The following is an 18,169-nucleotide window of genomic DNA, read 5'->3' as shown; positions in this document are numbered from 1 at the left end:
TCCCCCCCCCCTATCTTTTACTTCTGTAAGTGTTGAGGCACTGGCAGTGTTCACTTCTCTGATTAACAAGTGGCTGAGATCTTCTCTTTATTATGTCTATGGGAATAGCAGTTTGTGGGCTCCGGATATTCTGCCCGATTAATGACGAATATCCGGTTCGGCAACGTCCGACGGGTGGAGGTCAGGAGCAGAATATTAGGTTCGGTTCATATCGTAACGTTTTTTGCCACTACTTGCGTATATGAGTTGTTTTTTTTTGTTTTTTTTTTGAGGACACGGTACAGAAACAAGCACCGGCCTCCATCATTTTTTGCAGTAACCAAAGGGCTTGACGTCTCTGTTTACCTCCTCCAACCACAGGAAGCGCCATTCACTTTAATAAATCCTTGGCGGAGTTATTGCTAAGTGTTGTTCTCTATGCTTCTGATATTAAACCGCATGACACTCCGGTATTGACTCACCTGCACCTGGATCTCAAAGTGTTTCTACAACCAGCCTCCACTCTGCTTCCCATTTATTACTGGGCTTTGCAAAAGTTCTGTTACACGATTTCATGATCTTTAGAGACGTTTACATGTCGGAGTGAAAAATTCCATTAAACAAACTGAAAGTTCTACCTTATAGGCAGGTGTCATTAACACAAATTTGTTGTCCGGTGAAGTTGTATCAAGATGGAAGTCAAAAGAGTTGAGATATCTGCTCTCCTTCATGCTGGCCACAACAAGTCTGACAGAGCCAAGCAGCTGAACATCAGCCAGATGACCGTCCACGGAGTCGTGGAGAGGCTCAAGAACGGTGAAGATCTTTCAGTGATCTTTCAAGAATGGTGAAGACCTGAAAGATCTTCACCATTCTTTAGCCTCCCCGTGACTCTGTGGACGGTCATCCGTCTGATGTTCAGCACAAAGGAGAGCAGATATCTCAACTCTTTTGACTTCCATCTTGATACAACTTCACCGGAGAACAAATTTGTATTAAGGACACCTGCCTATAAGGTAGAACTTTCAGTTTATTTAATGGAATTTTTCACTCCGACATGTAAACGTCTCTAAAGATCGTGAAACCGAGTGTAACAGAACTTTTGCAAAGCCCGGTAGTTTGAGAGCAAAACCTGCGTTCCCCTCATTTCATTGGTAGATGAACTTAATTGGCAAAGTAGTCCTATCTTTTTTTTTTCTCAAGCCAAACGCTGGAATACTTTAAGCCATGTGGATAGATAGTTTATTTTTAATTGTAGTGTTCAGTTATCCATTTGCATGTGCTCGTTTTGTCCAAGTTTTTGAGGTTATACTGAATTAACTAGACAAGGACGAACAAAACCAGATGTTCAAACCCATCTTTTATTGAGAAACTGACAACATTTGACACCTTTTTATTTGCAGGACAAACACTGTAGAAACTGTAGGACACTGTCAAAATAGTACTCTCCGTTTTTAGCTTTAAAAAAGTGTCCGTATCAACGTTTATCGTTTGTATGACAAGAAAACTGAACAGAGCAGGACGTCCCTTAAAATTGAAAATTACAGTTATGGGTCAGGTCGTTTGTGCAATAAAACAAAGGACGATATAAAAATAATACTTAAAAGCATCCCTCCTTTAGAAGTTCCCTTTTTCTATATATTGTGCAAACTTTTCTCATTCAACAGCGGTTCCCTTGTTATTTTACCACACATTAGATATTTCCATTTGTATTCCTTCCAGAAACATCTACAAGTACAACAGGCAGCGATAAAAACCAACAAAAAGCAAAAAGAAGAACGAACATGGAGGTTTCTAAAACGCCTGAGATCTCTAAATGCGATGGGAGGTAAAGAGTCTGGTGGACCAGTAAACACTAACATCTCACTGCCACCCTCTAGTCGTCTATCAGGGCTTTTTTTTAGCACCGTCGCTAAAGGCAGTGTGTCATAGCACTTTGGTAATGGACATGAAAACACTGAGGCATGTCGGGAAAGTTTAAGGCTTGATCTACTGAAGCTCTAAAGCATGACGGAGACAACATACACGATGGACACGCCAATAAAAAGGGTTAGAAAGATAGAAATGACTGCATCATCAGATGAGCAGGGCAGTGAGTCTGTACATGAAGAGGCACTGTAGTGTTGTTGTTGTGGTGTTGAGGTATGTGCGACCAAACGGACACACCGACACACTGTATGTATGCATGAATGTGGCCTTTAAGGTACCAAACCAAGATTTTCAGACAAATTAAAGGGGCACTCCGCCAAATTTAGCTTTCCAGAGCTCATGAGAAGCAGCAACAGTGGTGATCTCGTTGGGTTTAATATGGTTTAGGATTAAAATTTGTGCTTTTAGAAAAAAACATACATTAAAATGTAGAAAAGGGAGGAAAGGATCTCAGGAAAAAATGGTCAGATTTCTTGACTTGACCCCTCTCAAAACAAGAAAAAAAACTTATTTCAAGGAACTTTTACCTTGAAATAAGTGAAAAAATCTGCCAATAGAACAAGTGAAAAATGGCTTGGTAAGATTTCTTGAAATAAGATGTGATATTGAGAATACTGAGATGTTAATATTAGCTGGAAAAGTTTAGCTAAACTGGCAGAGCGCTCCTTTAAAGTGTGATTTGCTTTTTCTGTTGCATTAAACATAAAATCAGTTTTAACTCCTGAACACTCAGACCTGCTGCTGTATTTAGGAAGGATCCTTCTGAATCACATTTGGCAAACTGTGCATCATGTAAACCACTTTAAGATACGAATAAAACAGCAGCTAAACTCCCTTAAACTGTATAAGAATGTGCACGTTAGTTTTTCTCTCATATATTTGGGTTTATCGTGTCTGGAGCGCACGTGAAGAGAAGCGTAAATGTTAAGGAGTTAAAACTTTAGAAATTCTGTAAAAACGATTCAGCACACAGACAACGATGTGCTGCAACAAAACGAGATGTAAAATAAATACTGAGTCGTGTGACATTTTGGGAAATGCATTTTAGATTAAAACCAGCCAGAGGAGGAGCAGCTTAGCTTAGCTTAGCTTAGCATAAAGACTGGAAACAGATTAAAACAGCTACCTGGTTCTGCTCCAGGAAGTAGCTGCATCCGACATCAAGAAATAGACCAATAAATGAAAATCTAGCCAATTATTTTACACTCTGCTCTTCATTCAGGATGAATAACTAAATTTAATGTTTTAATTGGTGCATTTAGAGAGGCTGATGTGTAGATTTTATCACCTTCAAACTCTCTGATTGCTGCTGTTTCCAGTTTTTGTGTTAAGCTAAGCTAAGCTAAGCTAAGCGGATGAGAGCTGAGTGGATTCATCTTTACTGTGCAGGAATGAGAGCAGAGACCCAAAACTTATTTCCCAAAATGTCAATCTACCATTTTAAAAGTGACCTAAAAAGACAAAAATGAAGCTACAACAACGAAAACCTCAACAGAAAGTAAAGCTGAGTTTACGTCCTCTGTGATTCTCCTCCACGGCGGTCGCAGAGGTGAAACTTAACACGTTTGGGAGGCTAGAAGCTTACAAACTGTAGAGTGTGTATATGAAGTGTGTGTGTGTGTGTGTGTGTGTGTGTGTGTGTGTGTGTGTGTGCGGAGGGAGAGTGTGGTTCTAGACCAGCCACTTCTCCATACATGTGTGGAACACCGTCTCGTTGGAGTGCCACCAGACGTGTTCGACGCCGGGAACGGTGCAGATGATCAGATCTCCTCGAGCCGCCAGCGTCTTCAGACCGAACACGTCTCGAAGATAGAACTGGAAGATGGAAAACAGAGAATGAGATGTTTGGTTAAGCTCTGAAAACCAAGAACTTCTATGAAACACATCAAAAAAGAAGAAGAAAAATGTCACTCCTAATGGATTTTGTTGCTAATTCTAGTATTATTTTCTTATAATTGTGAAAAATCGACCACCTTTGTTTTCTTCAGTTTCTTCTTCATTTTAGTTCCTGGTACCACTAAAGGCACATTAGTTTGGACAAATATAATGATAACAACAAAAATAACTCCTAAGAGTTTAATTTCAGAGCTGGTATCAGACATTTTCATGGTTTTCTTGATAACTAAAATCCCTCCAGTTCTTCCATCAGCAGCTGTGGCATTGTTCTGCTAAAACAGCTTTTAGGATTCCAGGTTTTCTTTTCTGTTTTAGTCGCATGATCCACACAGGAGTTAGTCTGATCCAGAACCACTGTTTGTGATGACTGTAAAGTTTAAAAGTTGCTGCTGTGTGTCTGACTTTTACTCACGTCTTGGTGCTCCATCTCTACAACCGTCTCGTTGTCGTCATAGAAACCAAACTGACTGTAAGATAAAAGTGTGTGAGCGTCACATGAGAGCCATCAGATCATGAGGAGGAGAAACACACTTTCTAAACTCCTTTTTAACTTGAACTACATCCTGAACCTTCTCTAAAAAAACGAGTTAACAACTAAATAACTAAAAACAACAAATAAAAAATAAAGCAGGAAAGAAGAAACGCAGCCACACAGTTAAAGATTAAACCAGTGGTGGATAAACAGACGGACAGTTAACAGCTGCTTCAAATACGGATTTTTCCCTCAAAACTTCTCACATGGTTTCATTCAGTTGATCCAAAATCTGACAAAAAAACAACAGAAGAGAGATAAAGTCTGAAAATTGTAAGCAGATCTGTGCATCACCAGCTTTTATGCTTTTCTTTTCTTGACCACTTTAATCCTCTTCGGATTGTTTCAGTGCTCATACTGAGGCAGGGCTGAATGTCTATGCTGCTGTTTAAATGATACTTCCTCTGCAGAAACAGAAGAACTGCTTTTAATTTAGTCTTCCAGCTTTGCATGTTGTACACTCACAGTTACCATCTGTGTCGAGTACCGTAATAAGAAAAGGGGAGAGGGAGAGCAGACAGTGTACAGGTCAGATATTCCAACAGCTGCTAACAGGGAGTCAATGTCACAGTTTGGGGAATTTCGGGAACTTCAGGAGACAATTTTCAGACAAAATCTGAAAAAAAAACTGCAGGTATCAGAATAAGATTTTCACATGAGGTGAGAAATTTAATCTGTAGCTGCTAAAAAAAGGTAAAGACCCTTCCAAAAAGAATCACATTATCAAGCAGAAAAGTAAAAGAGAAACTCTCAGAGGAGGCTGTAACGGTAAACTGAGCACAGAGAGAGTTTCATGACAGCTGAAGAATCTGTGAAGCAGAAAGATAAATCTCTCAGCTGACCAACATGGATGACTGAGACGATTTGGCTTTCAAAAGAAGAAGAAGAAAAAGAAGAAGAAGAGTACGTTTAATCAGCCGGGTTTCTCGGTTAATTATTCACCAATTTAACGCAGAAAATCCTGACTTTTAGGGCTGGACCCGGATATCCCGAATATCCGTTCGCTATGGCACTATCCGGATATTAATTTTGGTATCCGAATATTCGCCCCCCTCCTCCCCCCCGTTGTTGGACGTCACCGGGCGGAAAGAATATGCTGCGTTACTGTCTTCCCTCCGCCTTTGGCCCACATCGGCTCATCTCATCATGTGATCACATAAACATATACACATATGTCTATAACATATATACATATGTCGATCACCCCCTCTTCCCCCCAGACGAAAATATTCGGAGCTCGTCTCTTCCTTTTCAGCTCATCCCGCCGTGTTCTTCGGCTCCTCCATTCGTGTTTGTAAACACCACCCGGATGGCCGGGTTGCTGCCGACTCTGACGTCACGCTTCACTTCGTTGCATAAACACAAGACAAGATGCTGGAGACCGGTGTTTGGGAATTCTTCAGTTTACTAAAAACTAAACGAGGGCAAAATGTGGACCCTGGAGACCAGACGAACAGATCCGACTATTCGGGCTGTCTCCGCCGCCGCAACCGCCAACCCGCCCCCCGGTCGGACGTTACGGGGCGGAACGAATATCCGGATATTCGTCTTTAATAGGGCCCAAATATTCGGAGGCCAGAAACCACTATTCGGGCCAGCCCTACTGACTTTTACTGAAGTTCAAAAGTGAATCCTGTGTTAAAGTCGAGTCACACATGTCTGCAGATTCTGTAAAACGGGTTTTAAAATCACGTCAGTCAGGATGAAAACAAGCTGAACCACCAGAGGACGAACCCACCTCGACTGCCATGGAGTGATGACTCCATCGTCTGGACCTCCGATCAGCACCAACTTCTGGATTTTCAGGAAGTTCTTCTTCCACTCTGGTTGGGAAACAAAACACAATAAATGAAAATTAACCATTTAGATAAAAACACTGAAGTGTGGAGTCACGAAGCCGACAGAAATTCAACCTAGCATATTTAAACGATGACTTGATTCCAAGTCTTTGGCATTGAAATCGTTTATCTAATGTTCAACTGCAAAATAAGGAGAAAAGAAAACCAGAAAAACACTCAGAGTTCAGTCCTCCTCCAAGGCTGCTCAGTTGTATCATTTCTGACGGATGAAATCTTTAATAAAAAATGACCTTGCTCTGAGCACAGGCGTGTGTTCTACATGTGCACGTCTTGTACGGATACAGAATCACATGACCTAAATATGTAGCAGACGGCGATGAATTGATGGGACTCAGAAACACCCCCACAATTTAATCAGTTGTCCCTTGTATCATTTCTGATGGATAAGTCCTGATAAGTCCTCAGAGGTGGATTTGTAGTAGGATCACAATCAGCTGATGTAGTGTTCACTTGTTGTCATGGTTACAGTGATGCTATCTGGATCCAGACTATAACCTGCATCACTGCCAAAATCTGATCACGTGGTCCTTGTGTCATTTCTGACCTTCAATGAAAATTTCATCCAAATCCGTTAGTCTGTTTTTGAGTAATGTTGCTAACAGACAGACAGACAGACAGACAGACAGACAGACAGACAGACAGACAGACGCTGATCGTCACATAACTCCACCGTTTGTTGGCGGTGAAACAAGTCTGTCCAAATAAATGTACAATAATGCATCAATTAAAGGAGTTTACTGAGTTCTTTTCATCTGGCTACATGTAAGAAACTACGACTTTAGACTTTAGACGACAATGATCTAGAAATGATCCAGATGATCTCCTGACTGTTGATAGTTTGCTCTAAAACTCACTGTCAGGTCATGGAGACAAACATGAACCTGCCGACAGTTTGTGGTTCATTGATGAGTTCGGACTCCACTGACCTGTTGAGTTTGGATTTGGTCTCTCGCTGTTGAGCAAAGCCAGATAGTCGCTGCTTTGCAGGTACCGGTCTCTGTGGTGAGGGTCTGCAGGAGAAACAGCAAGGAGGTGAAAACACTGGATCCTGAAGCTTTATTCAGTCCTTCAACCCTCTGAACAACAACCACCCACTAACGGCTTCTCAGTTGTGCGTAGAATTTTTAGTTTTTTACAGAATCTTTTTGGTGCAAACCCTATATTTTGGCAAATTTTCAAATAGAATAAATGATGAAACACCAGGATTTTAGGCTTAGGTTTGTTAAAGTGTTGTCATGGAGCCACACATGACAGAAGAACAGTCTATGGATCATCAAAAAGTTGAAATTCCAGTGAATTTATTTCTGTTTTTACAGTTTCTGTCTGTGACAAATGGGCTAATTTGGGCAATTTTATTAATGAAAATATCTATTTGTAAAAAGAACTGAAAAAAAACTTTTCTTTCAAAAATAAGGATATTTCTAAGTGCCCCTAAACCTTTGAAATGTAGTGTACATGAATTAACGTTGCTCTATATTAGCTAAAATTAACAATGTCTACACTGGATTTATCATTCATTTAACGTTATCTTCATTGAGAAAAACTGCTTTTCTTTCAAAAATAAGGACATTTCTAAGTGACCACAAACCTTTGAACGGCAGTGTAAAGCTAATATCTAATTTTCTAATCTGCCAAGCTGAGGAACATAATAAAATGCTCGGACTCACCGTTCCAGTAGTTGCAGATGGAGATCCACTGACCCACAGCTGTGTAGCAGAAGTGGTAAAGGTTGTCCTTCACACACGTAGGGAAGAGGTACTTCAGGTAGTCTGTATCTGAGAGGAAACAGGAGACAAAGAGGATAAAATGCAAGCCAGAAACAAGTCCTCAACATCCATCCATCCATCCATCCATCCATCCATTCTCTATACACCGCTTTATCCTCACTAGGGTCATGGGGGGTGCTGGAGTCTATCCCAGCTGACTCGGGTGAAGGCAGGGGACACCCTGGACAGGTCACCAGTCTGTCACAGGGCTACATATACAGACACACAATCACACTCACATTCACACCTACGGACAATTTAGAGTAACCAATTAACCTCAGCATGTTTTTGGACTGTGGGAGGAAGCCGGAGTACCCGGAGAAAACCCACGCATGCACAGGGAGAACATGCAAACTCCATGCAGAAAGATCCCAGGCTGGGATTTGAACCGGGATCTTCTTGCTGCAAGGCAAAAGTGCTAACCACTACCCCACTGTGCAGCCCAGTCCCCAACATGATAAACATTTATTGTTCAGCTGGAGCCGTGTGTCCCCATTTCAAGCTCTGCTTTAGGTCACCAGCTAGCTGCTAACTGTGTCAGTCTGATGTCTGAGGCTGAAAATAACTTCCTGCTGTGACCAAAAACGACACGAAGAGAGTGTGGAAAGTGACAAAAAGGAGTAAAGTTGAGCTGAAACTCACTATGGAGATATCTGGGAATTCTTTCTATCTATCTATCTATCTATCTATCTATCTATCTATCTATCCATCCATCTATCGTTTTAATAAGGTAAGGGCAACAAGTTTTTCAGACGTCACTCTGACCAGTTCATTCCAAACTTCTCGACAGGAGATCCATAAAGTTCAAGTTTGTTCATCTTGGCCTTACAGTTGTTGAGCTGATTGAATTCGTGGACGTTTTTTCAGGTCTGAAAGCCAACAGGAGCTGCAGATTCAGGTCATAAATCTCTGCAGCTTCAACACTGTTTTCACCCTCTCCACTCCTACATTCTAATTATAAAAACAGTGATTATAGGAGCTTTAAACCTGACCCTATGTTGAGGTTTCTGAAGCTGGACTCACCTCCGTACTGGCCGGCCTGAGGCGACGACAGAGAGATGAAGGAGTGGACGTTGTGGTCGGACAGAGTGGAGAGGATTCCTCTGCAGACCAACCCACCTGCAAGACCAGCAACACAAAGATGTTGTTTAGAAACTTCCAGCTTTTTAAGGACAAAATGTGCTCACAAAGACCTCCTGTCTCCTCATTAAATATCATATTACTGGTACTGAAAAATGCCAGTTAAAATCTCCAAAGGTGGCGTCTTTAAATGTCTGGTTATGTTTCACAAACCTGAAAACATTCATTAACCATAAAATGACTGAATTCACGAGGTCTCACCAGGAAACGTTTGGACTTTGTGCTTCACACAAAACAACCAAATAATCTTCTACAGAGCAGTTAATCAGTTGTTGGGATCACTGCTGCAACTCCGACTGTCAAAACCACGATTTTCCACATTCAAGCTGTTGGAGATGGTTGAAGTTCACTTTAGATAGATAGATAGATCTATTTCCATGTGCTGACTGCATCAGAAATCCTAAATGTCATAAAAAAACTTCTATAAAACAACAAATGTCGATGAGAGGACCCTTTATATGTCACTCTGATGCCAGTTATTGCAAGAATGACAGAGCAGCTTAAGACGAAAACCAAAGCTGTCCTATAATCTGTTCTTTGACTCGCTGACCTTGAGAGTAGCAGATGAAGTGAACTCCGTCGGCTGCATTTTGCATGATGGGGTAAATAGCCGACTTGAAGCCCTCCACCTGCTTCCACATGGGCTCCAGGCTGGCGCTTCTGTCAAACAAGTCGATGACCGTCACGTTTGTTCCAGGATGAGACTGAAAGAGAAAGTTTCAGCTCCTTAACTGGAGAGAATCATCTTAAACAGCTACAAGAACCTCATCTCCGCGAGGCCGATTTCAGACAGCAGAGCTATCAAAGATCCTCTGGGATGTTTGGCTTCCCACTGGTAAGGATGGGCTTTAAAGATTCATGATTCATTACTCTGCAAGGAGAGCAGAAGAACTCAAGCAGAAAGAGCAACGAATACATTTCCGCTTTGATTTTTTTCTCCTCACCACAAGTATCTGTTGTCTGGTTTCAATCCACAGCTTCCTAATAGAATAAAAGGTGAAAAAGAGGAACTTAGGGCTGGGTTAACATCACTGGCCTCACCAGAGTTCCCACAAAAACTTCCTTTTTGTAATGCCACAACATATTCAGCACAGTCAGGCCTTATATTTAGTGTTTGTGAGTTTTTAAAGGTGTGTGACGGGAGGATTCAAGCGGGAATGGCCTCATTTCACCGTCTGTGAATTCAACGTGAAGACTTCGTCATCACTGTCGCTTTAGTGAATAAAACCTCCACACAAAATGAGCTTCTCACCACTTTAGTGCAACGAATCACTGAGATTGTCTCATGATAAACTGATAAGCAATTATGGAGACATTGCAGTAGAAAATATGTTATATTAAACAAAAACAACTCATTTGCAAGTCTAAAATCATACATTTAACAGTGCAAATTGACATTGTGTTGATATTTCTGCAGGAATACTCGTTTATGTCACATGATCAGACTTTGTCTTAACTTTCTGCAAACACAGACATTAAAATGCTAAATATGTTAGATTAAACCAAAATAGCACATCTAGGAATCAATAATCACACCTTTAAATCTATAAAGGTGTGATTATAGATGTACAAATTAGATTTTTCCCCCAATATATCATACATTTTGCACTGTAGTGAAACTAGAAAGCAGTCTTGATAGCTTACAGAACAGGTTGAGTGAGATTTAATTCACTAAAGCTGCCGCGATGATGTGACATGAACCAGTATTCGTGCAGAAATCTCAACATATTGTGGATTTAAGTATATAAATCCATATTATAGTGACGTTTCTGCATGAATACAGCTTCATGTAACATTGCAAGACTTTTTTCTGACTGTCAAAAGTAGCTCATTGATTATTTTGTTCTGCAAATATGGCAAACACTACAGTGAAAAATATCCGTTAATTAAAAAAAAAACACATTTGTGCTTACACAAGTGTATAAAGTCCCACTAAAGACAGATTTCTGCAGGGATACTGGTCCATTACAAGACTTTTTCATGATTCTACATTATTATAAAGTCATTAAGTGTGAAAATGTCATTGTGAGTGCAGCTTTAGTGATTAAAACCTCCTTAGATAACCTGTTTTTGCTTCATCACACTGTCAGGATTGACTCATGATAGCTGTTCAGCACATATAGTAAACATTACAGAGCAAAAATACATGTTACATTAAACAAAAACAGCAGTTATCAATCAATAATCACATTTTTAAGTGTAAAAATCTACAATATGGTGAGATTTCTGCATAATTACATGTTCATGTAACATTACCAGACTTATTTTCTGACTCTCCACTAACCACCTGTTTTGAACAACTTTACTGCATTAAATGGTTCAGATTGGCTGATATTTAGTACAAAATGAGTTTTTAAATGTCTATAATCACATTTTCACGGGAATAAAACTCCATCATGGTGAGATTTCTGCAGGAATATCGCTTCATATCACATTGCAAAGCTTTTCCCTGACTCCTCCACTGTGATAAAAGCTGATAATGAGCCTGAGTTCGTGTTTTCATGATGCGGCTCCACGTTCTGCAGATAACATGGTGATATAAGGCCTGCGGAACATACTGTAACAGATCCGTTTTTATTGATTTAAACCCCCCAAACACACTCAGGAATCACTTTCTCCTCCGCCCGGACACTCACCTCATTGATGAACCGCTGTAAGTTTTTAAAAACCTCTGGGCTGTCGAACAAACCGTGAACTATGATCACCGGCTTGTACCCGACCACCGCAGCCCAGAGACACGCACCGAGCAGCGGGTACAGCAGCCCGGTCGCCCCGCTGCTCCCGCTCCTCCTCCTGCCGCTGGTACAGACGGAGCTCTTCATTGTAACTTGGAGCAATTTTAAAAAAACAAAATAACAGCTTTTTAAATAAAAAAAGACAGCCGTTAAAAATAAAATAAAAAAATAAAACAGAGGCTAACGTCGTGCCCTCCTGTTCGGCTTCATGTCTGCTTCCAGATGCCGGCAGGTGATCCTCAGAGTCCCTCAATCTGTTTTTCTGCCTCCTCGTTTCCTGCGTGTCCACTCTTTATTTACAGTCCTGATAAAAACACTGAGCAGCCGTTTGTTCCGGGTTTAAATGAAAGGTGAAACGGCCGCTGCTGTCGTCACTTCCTGTGTCCGCTCGTCCAATCAGCGTGAAGGCGCAGTCCACCAGCTTCATGTGGAGCATACGATGCTCTGGTAAACAGCAACCTGCAGGGAAGGTTTCTGTAAGGTTTATGTGTAAACCGGATGTACCAGCAAATAGCAACCTACAGGGAACCTTCATGGAATGTTCAGGGAATGTTTCCTGGACATTCTGTGATGGGTCAGAGAACAGAAATCTTCAGGAAATGTACTTTTGAGAGGTCAGCGAACAGCAACCTTTAAGGAACTTTCAGTGAATGTTCCATAAAGGTTTCTGTCTTAGGTTACTGTTTGGAAACCTTTACACAATGGATGTTTTCTGTTTAAGCCTGAAGTCCCACCAAACAACCACCCCAGAAAACCTTCAGGGAAACATAAGCTTCCAAGATCCTTCAGGGAATGTTCAGGGAATGTTCCCTCAGGGATGCAGAACGAATAATAACCTTCAGGGAACTATTGTTTAAAGGTTCCTGTTTCAGATTACTGTTTCAGAAACCTTAAAGGAATATTCTCTGGGCTTTTTCTGAACGTTCCCAAACAGTGACCTTCAGGGAATGTTCCTTGGACATTCTCTAAAGGTTCAGCAAACATCAGCTTCAGGGAACCTTCAGGGAACGTTTAGATTCCCTTCAAGTTCCTGGAAAATTGTTGGACGTTCTCTGTATTATCAATAAACAGTAACCTTCAGGGAACTTTTAGAAATGTTCCTTAAAGGTTCGTGTTTGGAAAAACTTGGAGAATGCAAACAGTAACCTTCATGGAATGTACAAGAAATATTCCATGGACATTTCTGGGAAGTTCCCCAATGGTTTCCAAACAATGACCTTCAAGGAATGTTCTTCACACGTTCACAGAAGGTTGAAGTGTAAACACAATGTCACAGTTCAACTTTCAGTGGATATACCCTGAAGGTTCCCAAAACTCATCTTCAGTGAACCGTTTCTGTTTGCTAGGGTGTCAAATATCATACCATGATATTTGTCTTTGTGATTTTTATCTTTTAATCCAGCAACAACAACCGCACACAATAGAAACTATCCATCCATCCATCCATTCTCTATACACCGCTTTATCCTCACTGGGGTCGCGGGGGGTGCTGGAGCCTATCCCAGCTGACTCGGGCGAAGGCAGGGGACACCCTGGACAGGTCGCCAGTCTGTCGCAGGGCTACAATAGAAACTACGAAGTGTAAAAGTGAAGTAACTGAGACACGTGTTTGAAAAGGAAACTGATTGTGAAGAATGATAACAATGCAGAGCTACGAGGTAAACACGATGTTCTAGTAAAGAGTAACCTGCAGGGAAGGGTTCTGTAAGGTTTATGTGTAGACCGGCTGTACCACCAAATAACAACTTACAGGAAACCTTCAAGTAACCTTCAGGAAATCTACTTTTGAGAGGTCAGCGAACAGCAACCTTTCAGGGAGCTTTCAGTGAATGTTCCATAAAGGTTTCTGTCTTAGGTTACTGTTTGGAAACCTTTACAGAATGGATGTTTTCTGTGTAAGCCTGATGTCCCACCAAACAACCACCCCAGAAAACCTTCAGGGAAACATAACCTTCAGAGATCCTTCAGGGAATGTTCCCTCAGGGATGCAGAGTGAATAATAACCTTCAGGGAACTATTGTTTAAAGGTTCCTGTTTCAGATGACTGTTTCAGAAACCTTAAAGGAATATTCTCTGGGCTTTTTCTGAACGTTCCCCAACATGAACTTCAGGGAATGTTCCTTGGACATTCTCTAAAGGTTCAGCAAACATCAGCTTCAGGGAACCTTCAGGGAACATTTAGATTCCCTTCAAGTTCCTGGAAAATTGTTGGACGTTCTCTGTATTGTCAATAAACAGTAACCCTCAGGGAACTTTTACAAATGTTCCTTAAAGGTTTGTGTTTGGAAAAACTTGGAGAATGCAAACAGTAACCTTCATGGAATGTACAAGAAATATTCCATGGACATTTCTGGGAAGTTCCCCAATGGTTTCCAAACAATGACCTTCAAGGAATGTTCTTCACACGTTCACAGAAGGTTGAAGTGTAAACACAATGTCACAGTTCAACTTTCAGTGGATATACCCTGAAGGTTCCCAAAACTCATCTTCAGTGAACCGTTTCTGTTTGCTAGGGTGTCAAATATCATACCATGATATTTGTCTTTGTGATTTTTATCTTTTAATCCAGCAACAACAACTACATACAATAGAAACTATCCATCCATCCATCCATTCTCTATACACCGCTTTATCCTCACTGGGGTCGCGGGGGGTGCTGGAGCCTATCCCAGCTGACTCGGGCGAAGGCAGGGGACACCCTGGACAGGTCGCCAGTCTGTCGCAGGGCTACAATAGAAACTACGAAGTGTAAAAGTGAAGTAACTGAGACACGTGTTCGAAAAGGAAACTGATTGTGAAGAATGATAACAATGCAGAGCTACGAGGTAAACACGATGTTCTAGTAAAGAGTAACCTGCAGGGAAGGGTTCTGTAAGGTTTATGTGTAAACCGGCTGTACCAGCAAATAGCAACTTACAGGAAACCTTCAAGTAACCTTCAGGAAATCTACTTTTGAGGTCAGCGAACAGCAACCTTTCAGGGAGCTTTCAGTGAATGTTCCATAAAGGTTTCTGTCTTAGGTTACTGTTTGGAAACCTTTACAGAATGGATGTTTTCTGTGTAAGCCTGATGTCCCACCAAACAACCACCCCAGATAACCTTCAGGGAAACATAACCTTCCAAGATCCTTCAGGGAATGTTCCCTCAGGGATGCAGAGCGAATAATAACCTTCAGGGAACTAATCTTTATGTCACACAAGGCGGGTCAGGACTCGAGCAGGGAACCATGCTACCGAGGCAGAATGAAGTTGAAAACTGGTTTTATTGTATAGGGAGGGGAAGAAGTGGACGAGGAGATGGATCCATGGGAGCAGTGGCATCGGTGGAGGGTTCCAGCTGTAGAGGTGGAAGGGAGCCGCAAGATCGGCGGCCGTGGAAGCTCCGGAGGGGAGCAGAGTGCGGCGGCAGGTGTTGTGAGCGGATCCCAGGCGGCTGTTACTTCCAGGTGGTTCTGGACAGGCAGGAATCGTGAGGGCTCAGCAGGTCTGAGGGGCACTGGGAGTCAAGGAGGGCTGGAGAAACCAAGGAGGGAATCTTTGGGCAATGTAGTCCACATGGTTCTGGGAGTGAGCAGGTACAGGGGTCCGGACAGCAGATCTGAGGCAGGCAGAAGACAAAACCACGTTAATCTTAGAGCAAAAACACAGCAGAATCAAACAAGGCGAGACAGCAACTGACTCGGGAGTCTAGCACAACAATCTGGCAGAGAACGAATGAGAGAGCCGGTGTTTTATTGCCAGGTAGGTGATTAGTGGTATGAGCGTCAGCTGTCCGGGCTCCAGGGTGACACTGATTACTCAGATGGAAGGCAGCTGGTGGCTGTACTCTGCATCATGCCCTGCAGCGGAGAGAGCAAGGAAGGGAAGGAGGGAGGGAGAGAGGAAAAGGGAGATATGAGGGAGGAAAAGGGAAGAAAAAGGAGGGAGAGGGTCTTGGGGAAGCCAGGTGGGAGAGGGTGAAGAGGGACCCCTGACACTTTAAAGGTTCCTGTTTCAGATGACTGTTTCAGAAACCTTAAAGGAATATTCTCTGGGCTTTTTCTGAACGTTCCCCAACATGAACTTCAGGGAATGTTCCTTGGACATTCTCTAAAGGTTCAGCAAACATCAGCTTCAGGGAACCTTCAGGGAACATTTAGATTCCCTTCAAGTTCCTGGAAAATTGTTGGACGTTCTCTGTATTGTCAATAAACAGTAACCCTCAGGGAACTTTTACAAATGTTCCTTAAAGGTTTGTGTTTGGAAAAACTTGGAGAATGCAAACAGTAACCTTCATGAAATGTACAAGAAATATTCCATGGACATTTCTGGGAAGTTCCCCAATGGTTTCCAAACAATGACCTTCAAGGAATGTTCTTCACACGTTCACAGAAGGTTGAAGTGTAAACACAATGTCACAGTTCAACTTTCAGTGGATATACCCTGAAGGTTCCCAAAACTCATCTTCAGGGAACCGTTTCTGTTTGCTAGGGTGTCAAATATCATATACACTGCTCAAAAAAATTAAAGGAACACTTTTTAATCTAAGTATTGCATCAAATCAGTGAAACATGTGGGATACTGATCTGGTCAAGTAAGTAACTGAGGGGCTTTTTAGTCAGTTTCAGCTACTTTGGTGTTCATAAAATTAACAACAGATGCACCAGAGGGGTAACAATGAGACAACCCCCAAAACAGGAATGAGTTTACAGGTGAAGGCCACTGATGTTTTTTTCCTTCCTAATGTTTTCTGACTGTTTTTCACTAGTTTTGCATTTGGCTAGGGTCAGAGTCACTTCTGGTAGCATGAGGCGATACCTGGACCCTACAGAGGTTCCACAGACAGTCCAACTCCTCCAGGATGAAAAATCAATGCGTGCCATTGCCAGAAGGTTTGCTGTGTCTCCCAGCACATTCTCAAGCGGATGGAGGAGATTCCAGGAGACAGGCAGTTAGTCTGGGAGAGCTTGACAGGGCTGTTGAAGGTCCTCAACCCATCAGCAGCACAGGTATCTGCTCCTTTGTGCAAGGAGGAACAGGATGAGCACTGAAAAAGCTCTACAAAATGAGCTCCAGCAGACCACTGGTGTGAATGTCTCTGATCAAACAATCAGAAAGAGATTAAATGAGAGTGGTCTGAGGGCCCAGCGTCCTCTAGTGCCCGCTGTGCTCGCTGACCGGCACCGTGGAGCTCGGCTGGCATTTGCCATAGAACACAGGAACTGGCAGGTCCACCACTGGTGTCCTGTGCTTTTCACAGATGAGAGCAGGTTCACCCTGAGCACATGTGACAGACATGAAAAGGTCTGGAGAAGCCGTGGAGAACATTATGCTGCCTGTAACATTGTTCAGCATGACCGGTTTGGTGGTGGGTCAGTGATGGTGTGGGGAGGCATATCCATGGAGGGACGCACAGACCTCTACAGGCTGGACAACGGCATTCTGACTGCCTTTAGGTATCAGGATGAAATCCTTTGACCCATTGTCAGACCCTACATTGGTGCAGTGGTCCTGGATTCCTTCTGGTGCACGACAATGCCCAGTCTTATGTGGTAAGAGAACTCATGCAGTTCCTGGAGGATGAAGGAACTGATAGCATTAGCTGGCCCCCATGCTCACCTGACCTGAATCCAATAGAACGCCTTTGGAACATTATGTTTTGTTCCATCAGACACCATCAGGTTGCTCCTCAGACTGTCCAGGAGCTCAGCGATGCCCTGGTCCAGTTCTGGGAGGAGATACCCCAGGACACCATCCATCGTCTCATTCAGAGCTTGTCCCGGCATCGTCAGTCATGAATACAAGCACATGGAGGCCATACAAACTACTGAATACCATTTTGAGTTGCTGCCAAGGAATTTCAGAAAGATGGACCAATCTGCCACATCAGTTTTTCACTTTGATTTTGGGGTGTCTTGAATTTAGCCCTCCTGGGGGGTTGATAGTTTTCATTCCCATCAAACAATGTGGCACTTTTCATTCCTAACACATTATCCAGTCCATATCAATGCTAAGATCCAGTTTGTTTTTTCCCTGTGTTGAAATATGATGTATTTTCAAAGTGTTCCTTTAATTCTTTTGAGCAGTGTATATACCATGATATTTGTCAATCTTTTAATTCAGCAGCAGTAAACGACTACACACGATAGAAACTATGAAGTGTAAAACTGAAGTAACTGAGACACGTGTTTGAAAAGGAAACTGATTGTGAAGAATGATAACGATGCAGAAACAGAAAGAGCCTGTGAGCTGACAGGATTAGTTCCTCATCTTAATGAAACTGTAGAAGTCTTTGCTGTTGAGTCATCAGTAAACTGTAAACATTCAGTCATGGACTTTACTGCTTATTCCACTC

The 18,169-nt window shown here is 42.2% G+C and overlaps 2 protein-coding genes across 2 annotated transcripts in view; both read right to left on the bottom strand.

The window, feature by feature from the left end:
* The window catches only part of rps5 (ribosomal protein S5), a 256,311-nt gene that overhangs the window by 6,095 nt on the left and 232,047 nt on the right, over positions 1-18,169 (bottom strand). The window lies entirely within an intron of this gene.
* Positions 1,320-12,223, bottom strand: ppt2b (palmitoyl-protein thioesterase 2b). Its single transcript, XM_022213672.2, has 8 exons — positions 11,738-12,223; positions 9,652-9,805; positions 8,985-9,080; positions 7,863-7,970; positions 7,122-7,205; positions 6,075-6,159; positions 4,217-4,271; positions 1,320-3,723 (listed from the first exon to the last, which is right to left on the bottom strand). The coding sequence occupies exons 1-8, from the start codon at positions 11,921-11,923 to the stop codon at positions 3,580-3,582; spliced, it is 912 nt and encodes a 303-aa protein (XP_022069364.1). The 5' UTR covers positions 11,924-12,223; the 3' UTR covers positions 1,320-3,579.

Source organism: Acanthochromis polyacanthus, chromosome 11, assembly GCF_021347895.1.
Source record: "Acanthochromis polyacanthus isolate Apoly-LR-REF ecotype Palm Island chromosome 11, KAUST_Apoly_ChrSc, whole genome shotgun sequence".
NCBI lineage: Eukaryota > Metazoa > Chordata > Actinopteri > Pomacentridae > Acanthochromis > Acanthochromis polyacanthus.
The sequence above is the reverse complement of the archived record's forward strand: the minus strand, read 5'-3'. Positions and strand labels throughout refer to the sequence as shown.